General features: G+C 55.2%; 1 protein-coding gene across 1 annotated transcript in view; it reads left to right on the plus strand.

The window, feature by feature from the left end:
• The first annotated feature begins 11814 nt into the window (after positions 1-11814).
• The window catches only part of HS3ST2 (heparan sulfate-glucosamine 3-sulfotransferase 2), a 62550-nt gene continuing 56134 nt past the window's right edge, over positions 11815-18230 (plus strand). The window contains exon 1 of the mRNA XM_039840239.1: positions 11815-12304. Within this exon, the coding sequence (XP_039696173.1) occupies positions 11844-12304 (461 nt within the window). The 5' untranslated portion in view covers positions 11815-11843. The remainder of the gene's footprint in view (positions 12305-18230) is intronic.

Consider the following 18230-nt stretch of genomic DNA (forward strand, 5'->3'; position numbering starts at 1 on the left):
ACCGGGCTAGATCGTTAAGGGGCCAAGTTCAGACAGACACGTGGGATGCAAATCTTGTTCCTTCTCTGATCTGCGATTTCCTCGTAGCACACTCCGAAGTGGGGCTGGAGAGAAGAACTGGCGTTGAGAGCGCCAGAGACTGTGGTCTATTTAAGCAAAAACGGTGCGGTTTTAAGACCACTGCCGATTTTATATAAACGACGCTGTAAGGAACCGATCACCTTGGGCACGAACTTTTGCCCGTATCCATGATCTAGTTTCTTGGAGTTCATTTCCAAACCGAGTAAAAAGGAATAAACACGTTCTAAAGTTTATAGTACACATTACCAAGTTGTCTCCCACAAGTGTCCCAGTCGACGAGTAAGACCGTGCCCCTTCTCCATATGTTCGATGGTCTGGAGTTTATCACTTAAAAATTATTGGCCAGCTTTTTTTTTTAATAAAAATAATTCAACGGTATATATATTGCATTGTGTGTTCACCAATTATTGGCCAGATCTGTGGAACTAACGAGAGAGTCCGTAAATGAGAAATGTAGCATTTTATATCTGCAAGAAAAGAGACAGCAATTCAGTGATTGATTTTGGACAATCACTTATCCACTTGGAAAACGTCAGAGTGCAACCTCTAGTCATACACAAAAATAAATTCCAGGAAAATTGGTAAACTCCATTGATGGTCAGTTTACAGACAAGGGACCCTAAATGGCCAAGAAACATATACAAAGGTTCTTACCCTCAGTGATGATCAGGGAAATGCAAACAAAGACAAAAATTAGATAGCATTTTTTCTGCCATAGGATGGGCAAAATCACTTTAAAACTACAATTTTTCAAGATGTAGGTCGATGAGGAGTATGGACTGGCATAGCCGTGTCGGAGGGAGATCGGGGAGGATCTGTCAGAAAGTAAAACAGTGCCCCCACCAGGAGCGACACTGAGGGCGGGTACGCAGCAAGGGCGAGGGTAAGCAGGGCTCGACCGGCCACTGAAAGGCTGAAGCACTGCCATCTGGACTGAGAGAGCCCCAACCTCAAGTCCTGCAAGCGCCCCTGACCCCAGCTGCCCAGGTCACTTTAACCTGTTCCCCTCAGCTCCGTGCTGTCTCACAATCCAGCATCTAAGGAGTTAACGATCACCGGCTGGCACAGAGTGAGCCCCGCCTGGGACCTCCCCCGCTGCCAGCCCTGGGCACAGGGTCTGTCCTAGTTGACTGGGGATATTTGACTGTGACCCCTGCATTTACAAGATGTTCATCGAAGCACCCCAGAACAACAGACGGGGAAAAGGTGAGGCGGAGTCTGCTGTGCTGACGCCTGCAAATGTCCACTTTCTCTTTCGCACCGACAGAACCTATTACCATTTCCATCGTCAGGAGGGGACATGTCCTAGCTTCCCTTGCAGCCGGGTGTGGCTGTGGGCTTCAATTCCGGCTAGTGAAAGGTGAGCAGACATCAGCACGGGAGTTCTGGGAAATCTTCCCAAGAGGGAAGATAGGCGCCCTTCTCCCCATCCTCCAAACAGTCTTAACTTGGATTAAGGATGTGATTGCGGGAACTGCAGCAACCATCTTCAACCGCGAGGAGGAAGCAGCCATCCGAGGCTCCCGATGGCGGGAAGCTTGGGCACCTGCCGAGGTCACGGAGCGACCATACAGACCGAGACCGCCTCCTCTGGACTTTAAATGACACAAATATTCGAACTGCTGTCATTTTGGGTTTCCCGGTTACTGGCAGCCAAGTTTAATCGCAATGGATACAAAGCTAAAATTAATGGGAAAATGGCTAATTCAACCACGATACATAAAAATATATAAATCAGAAACAACTTGAGGTGTCACATTGATGATGAAATACTTTGCAGAGACTTGAGTTAAATCTCTAGGCTTTAACTCGCTGAGCGAGAAAAGCAGCTCGTAGAATATCAGAATTATATACGTACGCTTCTCCCCAAGCGCCCAATAAAGCATGCTGGTTTCTCCTGTTTTCCTATGCACGAGAGTGGAGGAGAAAGACCGAAAGCATACCCTCTTTCCGTGTACTGAAATTCTGGGGGCCGGTGAGAGGGCACCCTATCTTTGGCTGCCCTACGCTGCATTTTTACCAAAGGAAAAATGATTCACGTACGACTCGTATGGTACGAATTCATTAGGTGTCTCGCCTTCCCGCCAGCTGACCTTAAAATGTGTACCTGCCCGTCGCTTGGCACCTGCAGGGTCCACATTTGAGAACTGTGGGAGCTGCGGACACGGGTCTGGAGCTGCCTCCCTGGCTCGGAGATTAGCTCGGGAGCCTTCGCCCCGGTGTTTTTTGTCAGAGAAGTTCGATGTTCTTCCAGAACCCCTCTGTCACACGGATTGCATTTCTCACAATACCACTGCGTCTGAAGGAATGGAATAATGATATTAACCCACAGGGACAAAGAAAGCGAGAAGACACAGCAGCGTAGGAGAGATTACAACACAAAATTGGAAGCAGCACGGGGCCCAGCAGCGCCGAGAAAGCTGCGCCGAACGCCTGACGGAGGACAGAACCACTGCCCAGACCGTCCTACACGGCTCAGTCCTCGGAGGCATCCGATGCTGGGGAACCAGAGAACAGCACAGGGCCAGGCAGCCAGGCCCCTCGGCGTCCCTTGTCATCAACACACAAGAAACTGTGCTTCCCACTGCCAAGTCACCAATTCTGCAGGAACACGGGCTAAGACAAGCTCCAGACAGAGAGACTGTGAACAGAGTCACCGCTCTGAGCCAAGGGGACTTAGGTTAAAATCATCCCCCTGCGTGCCATGCGTCCATGGTCCCACGCCCGATTCTTCTGGTTATCCCTTATTTTGTGAATGAGGCTAGTTCTGAGTCTGCTGGTCACCTGAGAACAGTGTGGGGGCTGGGTGGGCAGGAGCCAACTGGGCAGTCAGTCAGTAGTTTAGTTTTGGATTTATTCGCTCAAAAGAATTCTTACCAGGTGGACAGGTCTTTAGCCTGGGGTGGTGGTGGTGGTTGGGGGCGGGGGTTGTTAGATCTTGTCTCTAAGTGAGATTAGAAGCCTCAGAAGGCTTTAAACAAAAGGGTCCCTCCCTCTTGTTGAGATGACTTTAGGGACACGTGGTGGAGGCTGTATCAGTCGGTGTCTGCTCAGGAAGACAGAACCCTCTAGCATTTCAAACAGAAAGAATTTAATGCCGGCGACTGGTTTCTGTAGAGGGGCGAGTGGCAGAAAGGAAGGATGCGGTTACTCAGGAGGACCTGCAGGGGACCCCGGACCGAAGATGACGTCGCCGGGACCCGCGGCTGCTGCATCGCTGTGAGCGCTGGAGCATCTGCTGCTGTCACTGCTGCCCGAACCACAGCCACGTCCACCCCGCATGAAAACAGGAGGTCGCAGCCCCACTAAGACCGCGGGGTCCTCGAGTCCCCACAACTGTCTGAGAGGTGGCGGGCCTGTCACACCACGAGGTTGGTGCTGCCGAGGCCCCAGGAATGTCCGGTCCAACCTCCACACCACTGAAGAAGAAACTAGAAACCTTAACCAGCACCGCTGTCGCTGCTGATGCTATGAGCAGACCATGGTTTCTCCCTTCCATCTGTCTTCCGGTGTCCAAGGGCTCCTGTTGGGTGAAGCTGATTAAAGGCCAGCTGGCAAGGGATCCGGGGAAATGTCTTCAGGGTCCCAGCACCTTGTGACCCAAAGGAAGAGTGGGGATAGAAGTGGGGTGTGGGGGTACTGATAGTAGCTACTGCAGGAATTTAGACGAGAATTTAAAATGGTGGCTTGGACTAGGAGGGTGGCAGGGGAGGTGGTGAGAGGCAGTCAAACCCAGTATGTATTTTGAGAGAAGAACCAACAGGATTTGCTCACAGATGACACGTGTGGTCAGGGTATGAGATAACTCTAGCTTATTCCTGGCTTGAGCAAACGGAAGGTGAGTTTCAACCTACTTGGTGAATGAGACGGTGACAGAAGCAAGTCTTAGGGCACGGGTCAGAGTTTAGCTTGGGACACGTTTAGTGTCAGGCACCTACACGGTGGAGATGTCGAGTAGAAATGTGAGATGCGGTCGTGCATACGTGGTATGTAAAGCCGCGGGACTGACGCCGTCACCAAGGGCGTGAGCATAGATAAATAAGAGACGATGTCCCAGGACTAATCCCATGGCATGGCACTCCAAGTTAGAGGTCATGGAGGCAGAAAGAAACCGTCAAAGGAGGTTCAAACGGAGAAGCAGGGAGGTGGGGACGCGAGAATGTGGCATCTTGAAACCCTGGTGAACAAAATGTTTTCGAGAAGCAAAGAGTGTCAGCAGCGTCGAACGCTGCGCGTAGGTCAAGTTCAATAATGAAGACCAGACTTGAGTTTAGCACCATGGGAGTCACTGGTGACCTTGAGAAGAGCAGTCGAGAGGCGAGGCGGGGGCGTAAGTCTGACCGACGTGGGCTCAGGGCGAGTGGAGAGATCGCTGCGGGGGGCTGAGCCGCAAAGACAGGGCAACTGACGAAGGCAGGTCGGAGGGAGAGGCGATCGTGGTCAAGGTGGAATAAATATCAATTATTTGTATGCTGATGGGAAGAACCCCGGGGAGACAGGCAGAGCTGGCTGCAGGAGGAAAAGGGGCGGATCGCTGCAGTCTCGATTGTGAGCCACGAGAGCGCTTTAGGGACAGCGCCCAAGCGGGGGGGTTGGCCCTCCCCGAAAATACAGACCAGAGTCACGGTAACAGGAGAGAAAATGAAGTGTGCGGCAGGTGGGCAGCAGTGGCTTTGAACATTGGAGGTGTGAGAACAGGGGGGACGGAGCACACTGGTTCATGGGAGGACGGGAGGGTGAGTGGGGAATGCGCCATCGCTAGGACGGGTTAGGGGTCCGCTCGAGATCAGACGCGATGAATTTTAACTGAGACCAGTCAGTGATGGCGTCTGTGCGTCTGCTTGTCCGGCTGTGTGGGGCGCGGGCCTGGGGCGCCGAATGGGCGGGAAGCGGACGTTCGCCAGGACGTACAGAACGGAGAGAGAGAGAGAGAGAGAGGGTCGAGGGGGCTGATGACAGGAGCGAAACGTGGTGGCCCTGTCTCTCTATGGAATTTAAACTGGGTGAAGAGAGAAGAGAGGGCATGAAGAGGGTGACGAGCGCACCGAGAGCTCCGTCCTTTAAGACGAGTTGCACCGCGTCCTCGTGGCGAAAATTGTCCTCCAGGCGAGCGGGGGCACGAGGGTCGTGCTGTCTGTTTATCCTGTCGCCGCTTATTGGGCACTCGCCATGAGTCCAGAGTGGATATTTGGTTACTTTTCTAGAAAGATTTAAAACACCGGGGAGATAAGTCGGATCCAAAGCAGGAGGGGACTTGGGTGATTACGGAGAACAGAGGTTGATTTTATTTTATTGCCGATAAAATTTTCAAGGAGGTTGAAAGATGCAAATCTAGTTGAAAAGTATATATGTGTATCAATCAGTCAATCAAAAAGCACACATCTGTATCGATCAAAATGGCGTAAGTGCAAAGGATAATTTTATTGCTGGATGTAACTGAAAAGTTTGCAGCCTGATAATGGCTAAGGCTTATCGAGGGTTCATTGCTAGCCAGGCTCTAAGTGTATTACACGTATTAGCTTCTTTAATTTTAGTAGCGGAGCCAGGATTTGAACCTGGGCAGTCTTCTTGCAGACACTGCGCTCCTAGCCACTGTGCGTTACTGTCTCTTGAAGAGACAGCTTCAGGCAAAGCTGGATCCAGGATCCAAACATTGTTCCCAGGACTCGGTCTTCCACTCTCGCTCTGCTTACTTCCGTGTAATTCCCACACCTGGCGGGTTTGCCCCATTGGTAGTAACCGCAGGCTTACCCCGTCCCCACCTCTAGCATTTCCAGCAGAAAGTTACTTCCTCTTTCTGAAAGTGCTAGACCCACACAGACCTGTATTTAAGAACATAAAACAGAGTCACAGTATTGCTAAGTAAAAAAGAAACCACATTTTAGGAAACAGTAGATGTGGGCTGGCCCATAAACACACACACACATTTATCATTGGAAGGGTATAAATGACACACTAACAATAGTTCTTTCTGAGTGTGATGATTTGGGGGACCCCTTTTTTCTTTTTGCTTCTCCATATTTTCATTTGTCTCTACACAAAGGCTTCCTAACTCGTATAATTAAAAATGTCAAAGGCAAACAAAATACTCAGTATGCGCCGACAGGTCTCCCCGTCTCTGTCCTCTGTACCCCCGTTCTTTCCCACTCACCCCTCCCTCCACCAAGATCCGTATCACGGGAAGCGGAGAGCCTGGTGGTGACGACTCCAGTAGTGACATTCTCACCTGCTCGCATTTGGCTAACGGCAAGGGGGGTGACAGCAGGCCAGCTCCACCACGTTATCGTCCCAGTGAACAGGCTTGGTGTCTTCCCCGACATCACGAATAATCCACTTGGGATCGAATTTGCAATGAAATAACAGTTCTTCCCAATGGGGTAATATTTACTGTTCCATCAAGGGGGGAAAGGAGATCGAGAAACCAAGGGGTCCCAGTATGAGTGCACGGCCCACATTCCAAGTACCAGGCTGACGTGTGACCAGCTGTTGCACCCCAGCCTCCAGGGACCTTACAGCCTCATTGGGAGGGCGAGACGGTAAGACAGGGTGAGGATAAGACAGTGTGAGTTAAATCATGCAGGACGGGAGGTGGGGGTTCTAAACAGTGGACCCGAGGGAAGATTATGGGTTGCCAGCCTCCCCATTCATGCTTCTTTGCACTGGAGCCCCTTCTCCAGCCCACAATATCTGTGAGGACATGGAAAACCCAACCTACTTGAGACTGTTTCCTTATCTAGAAAATAGAGATAGTAATAATCCCTATCTTATTGGTTTATTGAGAAGATTAAATAAGGTAACGCACCTAAATGCTTAGCTCAGTGCCCGGTGCTGAGAAAATATTCAATAAATGGTGCCATCATGATGACGATTACTATTGCTGAGAGCAAAAGTGAAATGACATGGAGATGGCACATGTTTGGGGTCTTCCAAAATCCTTAAAATCAACCATGATTCCTGGCCTGGGTTTGGTTCTCTTCCAGAGGCAGTATCTGTCCCTGAACTGTTGCCCTCCGATCTTATCCAGGGAACGGAGCGTGCTTAACACCTTCTCTCGTCCTCACTCCGACCTCGTTCCTAAATGGAGGATATTCATTCACATCCTCTTGGCTCAGGTGGGAGCTTTGTAGCTCACACAGCCCGCAGACCATGTGACTCCATTTCACGAGCCTCTGCCTCAGAGAGACCACCCTCCTCAGAACATTTTCTCGTATTTTACAAAACTCGGCTGTAAGGGAAAAACATGGATCCTTACACTGAGCTAAAATTGGGTAATGAGGCTCGATTGGCTCCAAAGACTTAAGGGAAAGAAAAGGTCCTTGTTTTCTAATGTCAAATCCCAGATCTTAAATTTGAAGAAGAGTTCTGATCACGCTGACGCAAAAAAGAAAGAGGCTTGGACAGAAAGAGAGGAAAAGGAGACGCAGCCTGTGGATGCCACGCCATGCACGAGCCCCGTTCTCCAGCTTCTCAGGAACCTGCGTGCCATCTTCAAGTTCTTTTTCCGCCTGAGCGACTCCGAAGTCCCCTGTTTGCTTATATCAGCTAACGTCGGTTTCTGTTGCTTGCAACTCAGAAACCCTTACTGATTCATAAATAAAGGGGTTGGGGACACGATTATGAGTGGAAAGAGATAAGTAAGGTGAGAAGAGCTGTCGAGAAGATGGGGAAGGAACACCGCTGAACCCTACGCCTGTCTCCCATGTTGGAAGATTCCATTCCGAGTCTGGGCATAGCCTTAAAAAATGAGGTCCCGCCCACCTCCACCATTTCTTACTCAAGGGTCCCCTGTTCCTTGTAATCGAGGTGGCAATTTTTTATTTTTATTTTTATTTTTGTATTAGCCAGGATTCTTTTTATCGCAAGTAACAGAAAGATAACTAAAAAGTCGTAGCAAAAGAAAAAAAAAGGTCCAGGGACCACACTTCTGGCTAGATTCAGAGGTTCACTCTTGCTCTTGCTGTGCTCGATTCATTCTCCAGCTTTCCCCTCCTGATGGCAGAGGCAGCCACCAGAAGCTTCGGGCTTCTTTTGCACTAGCTCATCATCTCGGGTGAAGAAATTTCTCTTTTCCAACAGTTGTGACACAAGTTCTGTGACTGATGCTCGCCGGAAAAATCTGAGTTGCTTTCCGCGAAGGATGATTAGAAAATCATGATCAGCCCTGGAACTAGCCTCAGCCCACACAGACCACACAGGAAAAGAATCAGATTACTAGCTGCTCACCAGGACTTTTCTTCAGCTCATTCTGGGTGACAAAACGCCCAACTATTAGCCAGGCATCTAGCCACCCAGAGTGAAGAGCACAATTCAAAGGATCCCTTGAAGCTAGAAAGCCGTGTGACAATATTCTCACCAACTGAATATGCAGGCGCCTTCTTGGAAATGTCCTCAAAGGGACACGTCAGGACTCTCTCCATCCTTTCTCCCTTACCTGTGTCCAGAATGTGGACATGATGGCTGGAAACGACTAAGTCATCTTGGACTACGCGGCCACTTGGGAACGGAAGTGCATGGTGGAGCCTGGGTCCCTAGCCCCATGGAGCCCTGCCAGCCTGCAGGCATCTGCACCTTTCATGTAACAGAAGAAGAAATATATCTCGTTTGAGTGTCTTTGGCAAACTACACGACCCAGCATAAGCCTCCCCGATCCCCCCAAAGGAGAATCATGTTACAACTGTAAAAAGGGGGTGGAAGGCAATGAGATGGGGTGTCTCACTCCCTGAAGAATTCTACCTAAGTCACAGTCATTTCTGGGTGGAAATTTGAAGAAGTAGATCTGCCTGGCTTGGATGCATCTGAGTACCCAGGAATTTCAAAGATAAAAATAATTTGTAAATGTAGCCAAGCACAGAATTGTGAGAAACAACTATATCTACATTTCCCTCCCCTAGGAAAAAAGTGCTTGTCGAGTAGATTAATCCACATTTAACTGTGTAATTTTGACAATGAAGTACAGAAATAACAGGTTCACAATGTGAAAGTATGGATTAGAATTCCTTTCAACATATTTGTTTTGACATTTTTATTAGCATTTTGAGTGCGGGATTAATTAAGTTGTAATCAAACATGGAGATGACATGAAGCTTCATGCCTTGAATTACAGAACCCCAGCGGGTTTTGTAGCTCGTCGTAACCCCCTATTTTACAGCCGAGAAAACTGAGGCTCAGAGAGGTCAACCCACTTGCCCCGGGTACACCTGGAATCAAGAGCAAAGCTGCTCGGATCCACTCTTTCTTCTTCTTGCTTTTGGAATAAACGAGAGCTACATTCCGATCCAAGATTCAAGTAGACCTTTAAAAAAAAGAAAAACCATTGAAGCAGTGAGCTGATGAGACGAGATACAATTTAATCAGGTCAAATGTGTAAGGACGCACATGTTCGATCCAAAAAAGCCCACTGTACGAAGCACAGTGTGGGGCCGATGTGCCTTAATCAGCAGCACTTGTGAGAAACACTTAGAGATGTGACTTGGCTGCCAGCTTGAGGTGTCAGCAGTGTGATGTAGCTACAAGAAAAAGATGATGCCGTCACAGCCGGTAGCACTAGCAACAGAGTTTACAGCAGAGAAGCCGGAGTCCTGTTGAACTTGGCAGTCTGTACCTGGAATCCCTCATTCGGTCCTAAGCGTCAGATTTTAGAAGAGATCTAGACGAGGTAGTCCAGCTCTGGGATGGAACTCCGTGAATAGTCACAGGAAGTCGGGGAAGGGAAGCGCTGTGAGGAGACTTTGAACCTTGGGACGGGGCTGCCTGGGCTTAACGCCAGCTCTGTCCGTTCCTGAGGATGTGTTCACTGAGGCTTCATCTCACTACACACGAGGGATCACAGCGGTGCCTCTGTCCCTTTGGAGATGACAGAGGTACCGCAGGTCACGTGATTCGCACATTCCCGGCACAAAACAAGCGCTTGATAAATGGGGGCTACTAGATTGAGGAGATGGAGTGATGTGGGGATGATGGCAGGTTGGGGTGAAGATTAAACGCGTTGACACACACCCAGTGCTTCAGACAAACTTGGTAGCTATTGTCATCATCCGCAGCAGACGGCTTGGCCTGAACTTCCTAGGGATGCTCAGGGTGTAGGGACAAAATATTCGCTGGCTGTGTCTAGGCCACAGAGCCCGATGGCGTTATTCTCTGAAGACGGATGCTCAGCTCTGTGTGTGTGTATTGGGGGGGCGGGGTCACTCACACGTCCTGAAGGGGTACTCACTTGGTAAACACCTGGCCCCAGGGGCTTGGCATTGTCATGGAGCTACAACTTAGTTCTGGGCCTCCATCATGTAGGCCTGTTCTGACCCACGGTTCCGATCTACCAGCGGGGTCACTTACCCCAGTACTGGGGCTTGAGCCTGCTCTGGACGTGGTCGCAGACAACTGTCTCTTGGGCAGTCTTAGGCATCATTCGAGGTGGAAGTGCTCGTGGACACGTCCTCCCCGCCCTGTTTCCTCTCCTTGTGCCACCGCGTGAAGAAGTCCACAGCGTCCTGGACCTGCGGGGCCCTGGGGGACCCTGAACAGCTCCCCAGGGATCGGTCCGCCGCTAGGGGGCGGCCGCTAAGAGAGGAGCCCGCCCGCGCCGCACGGAGTCGGGTCGTAGGGGGCTCGCTCTCCCGCCAGGCCCGGGAAGAGTGGGGTGACAGCGAGATGGGGGCGCGCTCCATGGGTGTGAGACAGAGCGAGCCGCATGGGTGTGAGTCAGCGCGTGGGGCGGGGGGTGGGGAGGTTAAGGAGCTCCATGAATAGTCACAAAATCTCACTCACGCTCGGCTCCTCCACCCATCCGGTCTAGAGCGTGTGTCCCCGTCCCGCGCGGGTGTCCCCGTCCCGCGCGGGTGTGCGCGCACTGCACGATGTCTGATTCTCTGTGTCTGTTTGGTGAGATGGGGTGGGGGGAGAGGGGAGTGTCCCTGTCGCTGTTTCTGTGCCCGGGGTGGGAGATTTCTCCTTCCCCGCCCCATGTGGGGGTGGGGGTGAGTGTCCCGCCCAGGGACGTGTGTACCTGTGTATGTGCGTGCGTGCGTGTCGGCGCGGTGGGACCGCTTATCAGTACAGGGTGCTTGCGTCTGCGCCTGGGTCTATGTCTGGGTCTGGATGTCGGCGCGACCTCGACCCGGTTCCCACCCCTGGGTGTCGGGAGGCCAGCGTGGTGCGGGTGTCCAGCCCCCAGAGGAGTAAACGCCTCCGCCGACTCCCAGCCCCGCCCCGAGCTGGCCAGGGCTCCTTCGGGCGTGGCTTGCGCAGGGCGGGCCTGGGGCGTGTGTCCTGGGAGGGGTGGTGGGCCAGGTCCCCGGGCGGGGCGCGGGCTCGGGGGACCCGCGCGGCTGACGTCAGGCGACTCCTTAAATAGAGCCGGCAGCGGCTCGGCTCGGCATTTCCCGGGGAGCCGGAACGCGGCCCGCGCCAGCGCCACCGTCCGGTCCGCCGCCAGCCCGCACGCCGCGCCGCGGCCGAGGATCCGCGATGGGGCTCGGGGCTTCTGGCGCGCAGCTCGCCCGGCGCGCCTAGGGGCGGAGGAGCGCCCGGAGCCCCGCCGCCCAGGACCGGGCGATGCTGCAGGCGCCGCCGCCTGCGCCCCGAGGGCCCGCCGGGCATGGTGCGCGCCCCGGCCGGCAGCGCCGGGGGGAGACGGCGCCCCCCACGCCCGGCCCGCGGGGCCCGGGCAGTGCCGCGCGAGCCCTCTAGGCGGCCGCAGGGCCCCGGCAGCGCCGCCGCCACCGCGCGCTTGGAAACCATGCCCCCCGGCGCGGGCCCAGGGAGCCATGGCCTATAGGGTCCTGGGCCGCGCGGGGCCACCTCAGCCGCGGAGGGCGCGCAGGCTGCTCTTCGCCTTCACGCTCTCGCTCTCCTGCACTTACCTGTGTTACAGCCTCCTGTGCTGCTGCGACGACTTGGGCAGGAGCCGCCTCCTCGGCGCGCCCCGCTGCCTCCGTGGCCCCAGCTCGGGCGGCCAGAAACTTCTCCCGAAGTCCCGCCCCTGCGATCCCCCGGGGCCGACGCCCAGCGCGCCCGCCGCGCCCGCGCCCCGCCTCGCGGCCGCCAACCACTCGGCGCCCCCGAAACTGGGGACCAAGCGGCTGCCCCAGGCCCTCATCGTGGGCGTGAAGAAGGGGGGCACGCGGGCCGTGCTGGAGTTCATCCGCGTGCACCCGGACGTGCGGGCCTTGGGCACGGAGCCCCACTTCTTCGACAGGAACTACGGGCGCGGGCTGGACTGGTACAGGTAAGGCGGGGCGCCCTCCGCGCCGGTCCCCGCTGGGCTCCAGCCTCAGAGCCGCCGCCTGCGGGTTCTCTTTCCCTTTACCCAGCTGGTCGTGTGGGTTCGGGCTGGCACGTGGGGGGACACTAGCAGAAGGATTTACCCAGAACTTCCCGTGATTATGTCGACGGGCACCTGGTAAAAGGCCATTGTCACTGGAGCCGCCAGTGGGAAGGGAGAGGTCTAGCCAAGTCCCAGGGCAAGCGGACAGCTGGCCCGGTGTCCAGCCTCTGCGCTGGAGCAGGTGCCCAGGGAGGGAGCAGCAGGACCCTACCCCCACACCCCCAGGTCTTTCTTGGCATCCATCTGAAGGACCCTGGGAAGGATGGAGAGTCAGAACAGGGCCCCCTTGTGGCAGGGCACCGCACCTGGGCGAGGTCCCCGTGGTCCAGGCCAGATGGGCCGGGTGCCAAGAGAAAGGCGCCCCACTGCCGGCTCATGTGCAGGTCCATTTGCAGCCTTTTCTGGGCTGAGACCCCACCCCTCGGACCCCAAATTAGTAGTGGGAGGGAGCCTGGATTGTCAGTTTGCTTGAGCTCATTCCTAACACTGAGTTTTTTCAGCCTGGGTGTCTCCCTCCATCACAGTGGGCTGGAAGACAGCCCTGCCCCATCTTCCTCCCCCCGCCTTTCTAAAGCACTTTAAAAGTATGGCACCGGGCGACGCTTCTAAACCAGCGTGTGGAACTTGGGGTGCTGGTGGGCGCCCAGATGAAGGCTGGCCAGGGTCCTGGGGGCAGCCAGTCAGACACAGACTGGCCACTCCCCCGCTGCACTGCCACGGTGAGGGTCACCCGGGCTGGTGGTGTCTGGGGACAGCCTGAAGCTTCTGGAAGGCGGCAGCCTCCACTGTTCAGTGTCCGCTCACCCCCCGAGCCCTGTGTGGTGCTGAGGTGCAGGGCTGGCCCCTGGGGGTGAGGTGTAATGTACGGGCTCCCCGTAACGCATGGCTCCCCGAAACCTCACCACCCTCCTGACCCCTGGGAATGTCTGCATGGAAATGGAGAGAAGCGATATGGTGGCAGAGGCTAATCTTAAATGTTTTAAGAAAGCAAACCCTTTAGGAAGCAGAAAGTCCTAAGTGTATTGGACAAAGGACAACTTCTTCGGAAGGGGTGTCCACCGGGCTTGTAATGCGGTCTGGATTTCCAAGGAAGGGGTCGGCAGGGCTGCCTCGTCACCTCTGTCAGTTAGCCCTGGCCCGCAGTGGTCATGGCTGTGGGGGCCAGGGCTGGGACATGTGCCGTCCTCGGGAAGTGGACAGATACACGGTCGGTCTCCCGTGGAGCGCAGGGCAGGCAGCTGGCCTGTGGGTGGCCCCAGCACTGATATGCTGGCTTAATGGAATGGGGCGGCTCAGAACGACAGGGCTGGTGCTCTCCGAGCTGTGACCCACAGGCATCTGAGGTGTGCGAGGACGGAGCTGGAGCCAGACTCTGGGTCGGGAGTGGGCCGGTGACCTGCAGAGCCCTGCATGGATCAGCCATGACCATGCTCACAGCAGGGTTTCCTCAGGGGAAAATCATCAACAAAGTCTTTGCCAGTGGAAGTGCCTTTTAAGTGCAAACTGGTGAGAGTATCCGGCTGGTAGAGACCATCCCCTGCACCTGCCACCTGCCCCAGCCCCTCTCCCCGCTCACCGCCAAACGCCACACCTCGGGCCTCCTCCTCGGAGCCCGTGCCATTCAGGGATGGCTGCTTTTTATTTTTAACCTTGGCATGTGTGATTCAAAGCCAGCTTAGCTGTGAACCTTCGAGATGGGAGCCGTGCCTTTTTTATTTTTTTTTTTTATAGCACATTTGGATTCTGCTAAAATTCTCAGCCGAGTCTTGGTAGGTTTTATTTAACAGCGAGCTCACTGACAGCTCCACTTCTGCCTCCAGCCCCCCGCTTCCCAGGGTCTGACACCCTTCCTTTCCCTCTTAATGTTTCTGAAAGAACAATCAGCCGGGAGGTCCGGTTGTGCGTGGCCATTTCTGCATAAGGTAGTAGTACTGCCCTGTTTGGATGCCGCTGCCGTGACTTCCAGAATGTTCCTCTGTGTACGTTTCATCCTTGATGATCACTAGAGTGACACGCATTAATTGCCGAAATGACGGGGATTTCTGGGATCCTTTAAAACCCACGTTCTCACCTGGTTCTCGAATCTCACGAGTTGGGTGGCAAGGGAGATGATGGTCTTCCCTCTGCCTGCTGCCCCCCTGATGTTACAGATGTGAACACTGTAATCCCCAAAAGAGAGAGCATCTGGAATAAGGTCACAAAGCAAGCTGGTGAGATTCAGGACCAGCCATCACTGGCATACACTGTCGCACAAAGACTCACACACGCGTGTGTTGCATGTGTGCTTTGCCAGCCAAGTGCTCTAACCACGGCCCCACACGGCGCGCCATCAAAAAGCTGCTGTCCACTGGGGAGATGTGGCCAAGAGCCCTCGCGCCCATCACGGGGGACGTGGCCTCCGAGGGCGGAGGTGCAGAGCTGCTGGCAGCCGGTTTCATATGGCCTGCCCACGGCCAAGGCCCTGGGGATAAATTCCTGGGCCCAGAGGCCCAAATTAGATGGAAAATTAAAGGCTTTTCTCCCGACCGCACGGAGACTTCTTTCTGTGGGAGAGGAGATGAGCCCGGAGGTGGCAACCAGTGCCGGAAGGCAGGGCGACACAGCCAGAGAGACGGGGGACGGAGTCCACCTTCCTCGCCCCCAGCAAGACCCCCTCTCCCTCCTGGGGACCAGCCCAGTTCCAACCGCCGAGGGGAGCCTGCCCTCTGCGGTGGGACCCTGGCCTTAGGCATTCATTGAGGCCCCCACCGACGCTCGCCTCGCCTGTGCATCTTACCTGGCTCCCTTGGGCCAGTGTCCTCCCCGCGGCAGCAGCTGGGCCTGGAGGGGGACTGGCTGGCAGCTTGGCCGGGTGGACAGTGAGACCGGGCCGACAGGGGAGCCGGGCTGGACCGCCGTCAGAAGGCCGGGGGTGGATTGGACGCAGTGGTCTGGGGGTCCCCGGCATGACAACCGCGGGACGTGGTTTTGAAGAGTGAGCGAGACACTGTGTGTGGAGGCACATAAACACATGGCAGGAAACCTGTCGTGGCCACTGTCCCCGCTACCAGCGCTTCCGTGGTCACCACCAGGACTGTTAGCGCTGAAACCACCGGTTTCTGCCCTTGCTGCTGTCACCAGACAGGGCTGAGGGATGTGTGAAGTGCTGGAAAAGAGTTTCATGACAGGCAATGTGGGGTCCTGGGCCCAAATTCTCCCTCCGGCCCTGCTCCAGCTCCATCCCGCCTGTCTTCCCCTCCGCCCCTTCCCCAGGGCTGATGAGTCACTTCACATGCTTGGGCGTCAGGCTGCTCACCTTTAGACTGGGAGTGGTGCCCGACCTGCCAGCCATCCTGTGAAAAGCAAGGCGGCCCATGTGTGTGAGGACACAGCTCCCGAGCTCAGGTCACATGCACGGTGTTCTCATCCTCTGGGGCTTGGGGGTGGGGCAGAACATTCTAGTCTTCATCTTCTATAAAGAGATGTAAACTGGGCCTTGCCCAGTCATTTCGAGAATCTTAGCGGGGGCTGAATTGCGTGTGAAGTGTTGTCCTTTTGGCCAGTTTTCGGGGATGGGCCAGAGGGGTGGGGCAGGGGGCAGTGTCTTGGAGGGTGAACGGCCTCTGGAGGCGCTGAGGGAGGCCAACAGGACCACGGGAACACGTGGCCATCGACTCCGTGCTCCGGGGTCGGCGTCTCGAAGGATGAGCTTGCTCTCTGAATTTCAGACGCCACTTCCTAACCCCGATCACTTATTTGTTCAACGTGGGTGGTGTTCTTGGGGTGGCGGAAGGCAAGGGAGACACAGTATTTGCCCTGGAGGCAACTGTCTAAATAAGAAGGGGGTAAAAACACAGCATATGGTCTGTCACCTTGCCCGGCTCATTTGATCAAGAAATCAATCTAGAAGGACAAACTTTAGGAAGGAATAAAACCAAAGGCAGAGGCGAGGGCCGTAGCTAACGCAGGAGGCTTTAACCACCTTTAACAAAGTGACCACCACAGGACACGCAGCGATCCGTGCTGGCCGAGCGCGCACAGACGCGTGCAGCTCACACCTCACACGCGTGCACTCACGCACGCGGTCACGGTGCCCGGGCAGACACGTCTTCAGAAGGAGTTGTTCCCCCACCTCTGTCCAGGAAGACGTCACACACGCCGGCTAAACGACACCATCGAGCTCCTAACCCCCCCGTTCTCCCCACGGCTCTCTGTCAGCCTGGAGCGTGCTGGAGAGTGATGTTGATTCCTCCATGGGTGCTGAGGGACATTCGGCGAGCCAGCAGAACTGTCACTGCCCAAGGAGGCTTTTTGAAGAGCTGGCTTCGCTCCCCCTGGAGCTTAGAGGGACAGCGGAAGAGCTTGCGATGAAAAATTAAAAGAACAGAAAAAAAGAATGGGCTTCCCCCAAAGCCATTGGCTAAGGCCGTTTGGACTTGTTAACACAGGAAGATATCACTCACCATAGCTTCTAAGAAGCGTGTTCTCCCCACATTTTAATGTCTGTGCTGTCGGGATGGCTCTGACGCTGGGTGGATGTATCTCGGCTTCAGGGAGATATCCTGCTTCCACACCGGATAGAAACTCTGATGCCCAGAGGTGGCCTTCGCCGGGGGGCCCACTGGACCTGTGCTGAGTGCCTGACACGGCGGGGAGCCCCCAGATCCTGCTTGTGTGTGCAGCCGGCAGGGTCTCTTCTGATTGGTCATGGAGCTGTACCGATTTTCGATTTTTGATTGGCATCCATGCCATCCCCCTGACAGCGTCTGTCCTGAAATGAGAGAACATGCGGGCTGACACCCACCAGATGACAAGACAGGCGGTGGACACGTGCCCCGCAGGCTGCTGGAGGCACGCCCCTGGCCAGTGGGGGCGGAGCCAGTCCACAGCAGGTGCTGGGACCTGGGGCATCTGGGTGCTGGCTGGGAGAGGGGCCGCCTTCCCTTTGGTCAGAATCATTCCTGAGTGGCTGGGGAGGGCAGAAGCTCTTGGCTCCCTACTGATCAGCTCCACTTGGGAGCCGAGAGGGGGCGCTGTCTGTAGGAGCAGTGGCTGGGGCCGTGGGCAGGTTAGCCCCGGGCTGTGAGTCACGCTGGAGGCCTTTGAGAGCTCACACAGCCGGAACCTGCAGCGCTCACCACCCCCCTGTCCCCCCCGAACCAACCCCAGGCGGGTAATCCACTTATTTGTCAAACACCCACCACCGCCAGGCTCTCTGCCACTTTGTTCTCCTCCTGGGCTGCACTGATGGCTGTAGTGCTTTGTTGTCAGGCCAGGGGACAGCTTGACGAGGCCGGTGAAAGCCACCAGTAAGTAGAAGTAACTTAGCATTTCAGAGGTAATTGCTGCCCGTCAAGTGACACAGCCGGGCTGTTGGTCCGGCGTCCAAGGGGCTTTCTCTGCATGGTGACGGCGTAGGGCCAGGGGCCAGGGGTAAGCATTCCGGGGACACGGGCCAGAGGTACTGCTTGGGGCACCTGGGGCTCGAGTGTCACCTAGGTTTCCTGGGCACGAGCCCACTGCGCATCTCCTCCCAAGCTGTGACATCAGAGCCACCAACAGTGGCTCCATCGCAGTGCCCATGGCCGCCGGCTCCCATGAGGAAGAACACCAGGGGTGCCCGCCCTGGCAGACGCCCGCGGCCCTCTCCCCGCCGTCTCTGGGGTGGCAGTGCCCCATTCTCCGGGGGTGGCCATGTGCAGGGCTCAGACATTCCAGCGCCACCCTCCTGGTATTTGTCCAGACCTGGCGCAACCTCCGCTGTTACTCTCTTCGTATTTTCAAGTTCACGCATTTAAAAATTATAATTTGTCCGTAAAGAACTGGGCTTATTTTTCCTTCAGCGTGT

This window comes from Pteropus medius, unplaced genomic scaffold, assembly GCF_902729225.1.
Source record: "Pteropus medius unplaced genomic scaffold, Ma_sr-lr_union100, whole genome shotgun sequence".
In the NCBI taxonomy this organism is placed as follows: Eukaryota; Metazoa; Chordata; class Mammalia; order Chiroptera; family Pteropodidae; genus Pteropus; species Pteropus medius.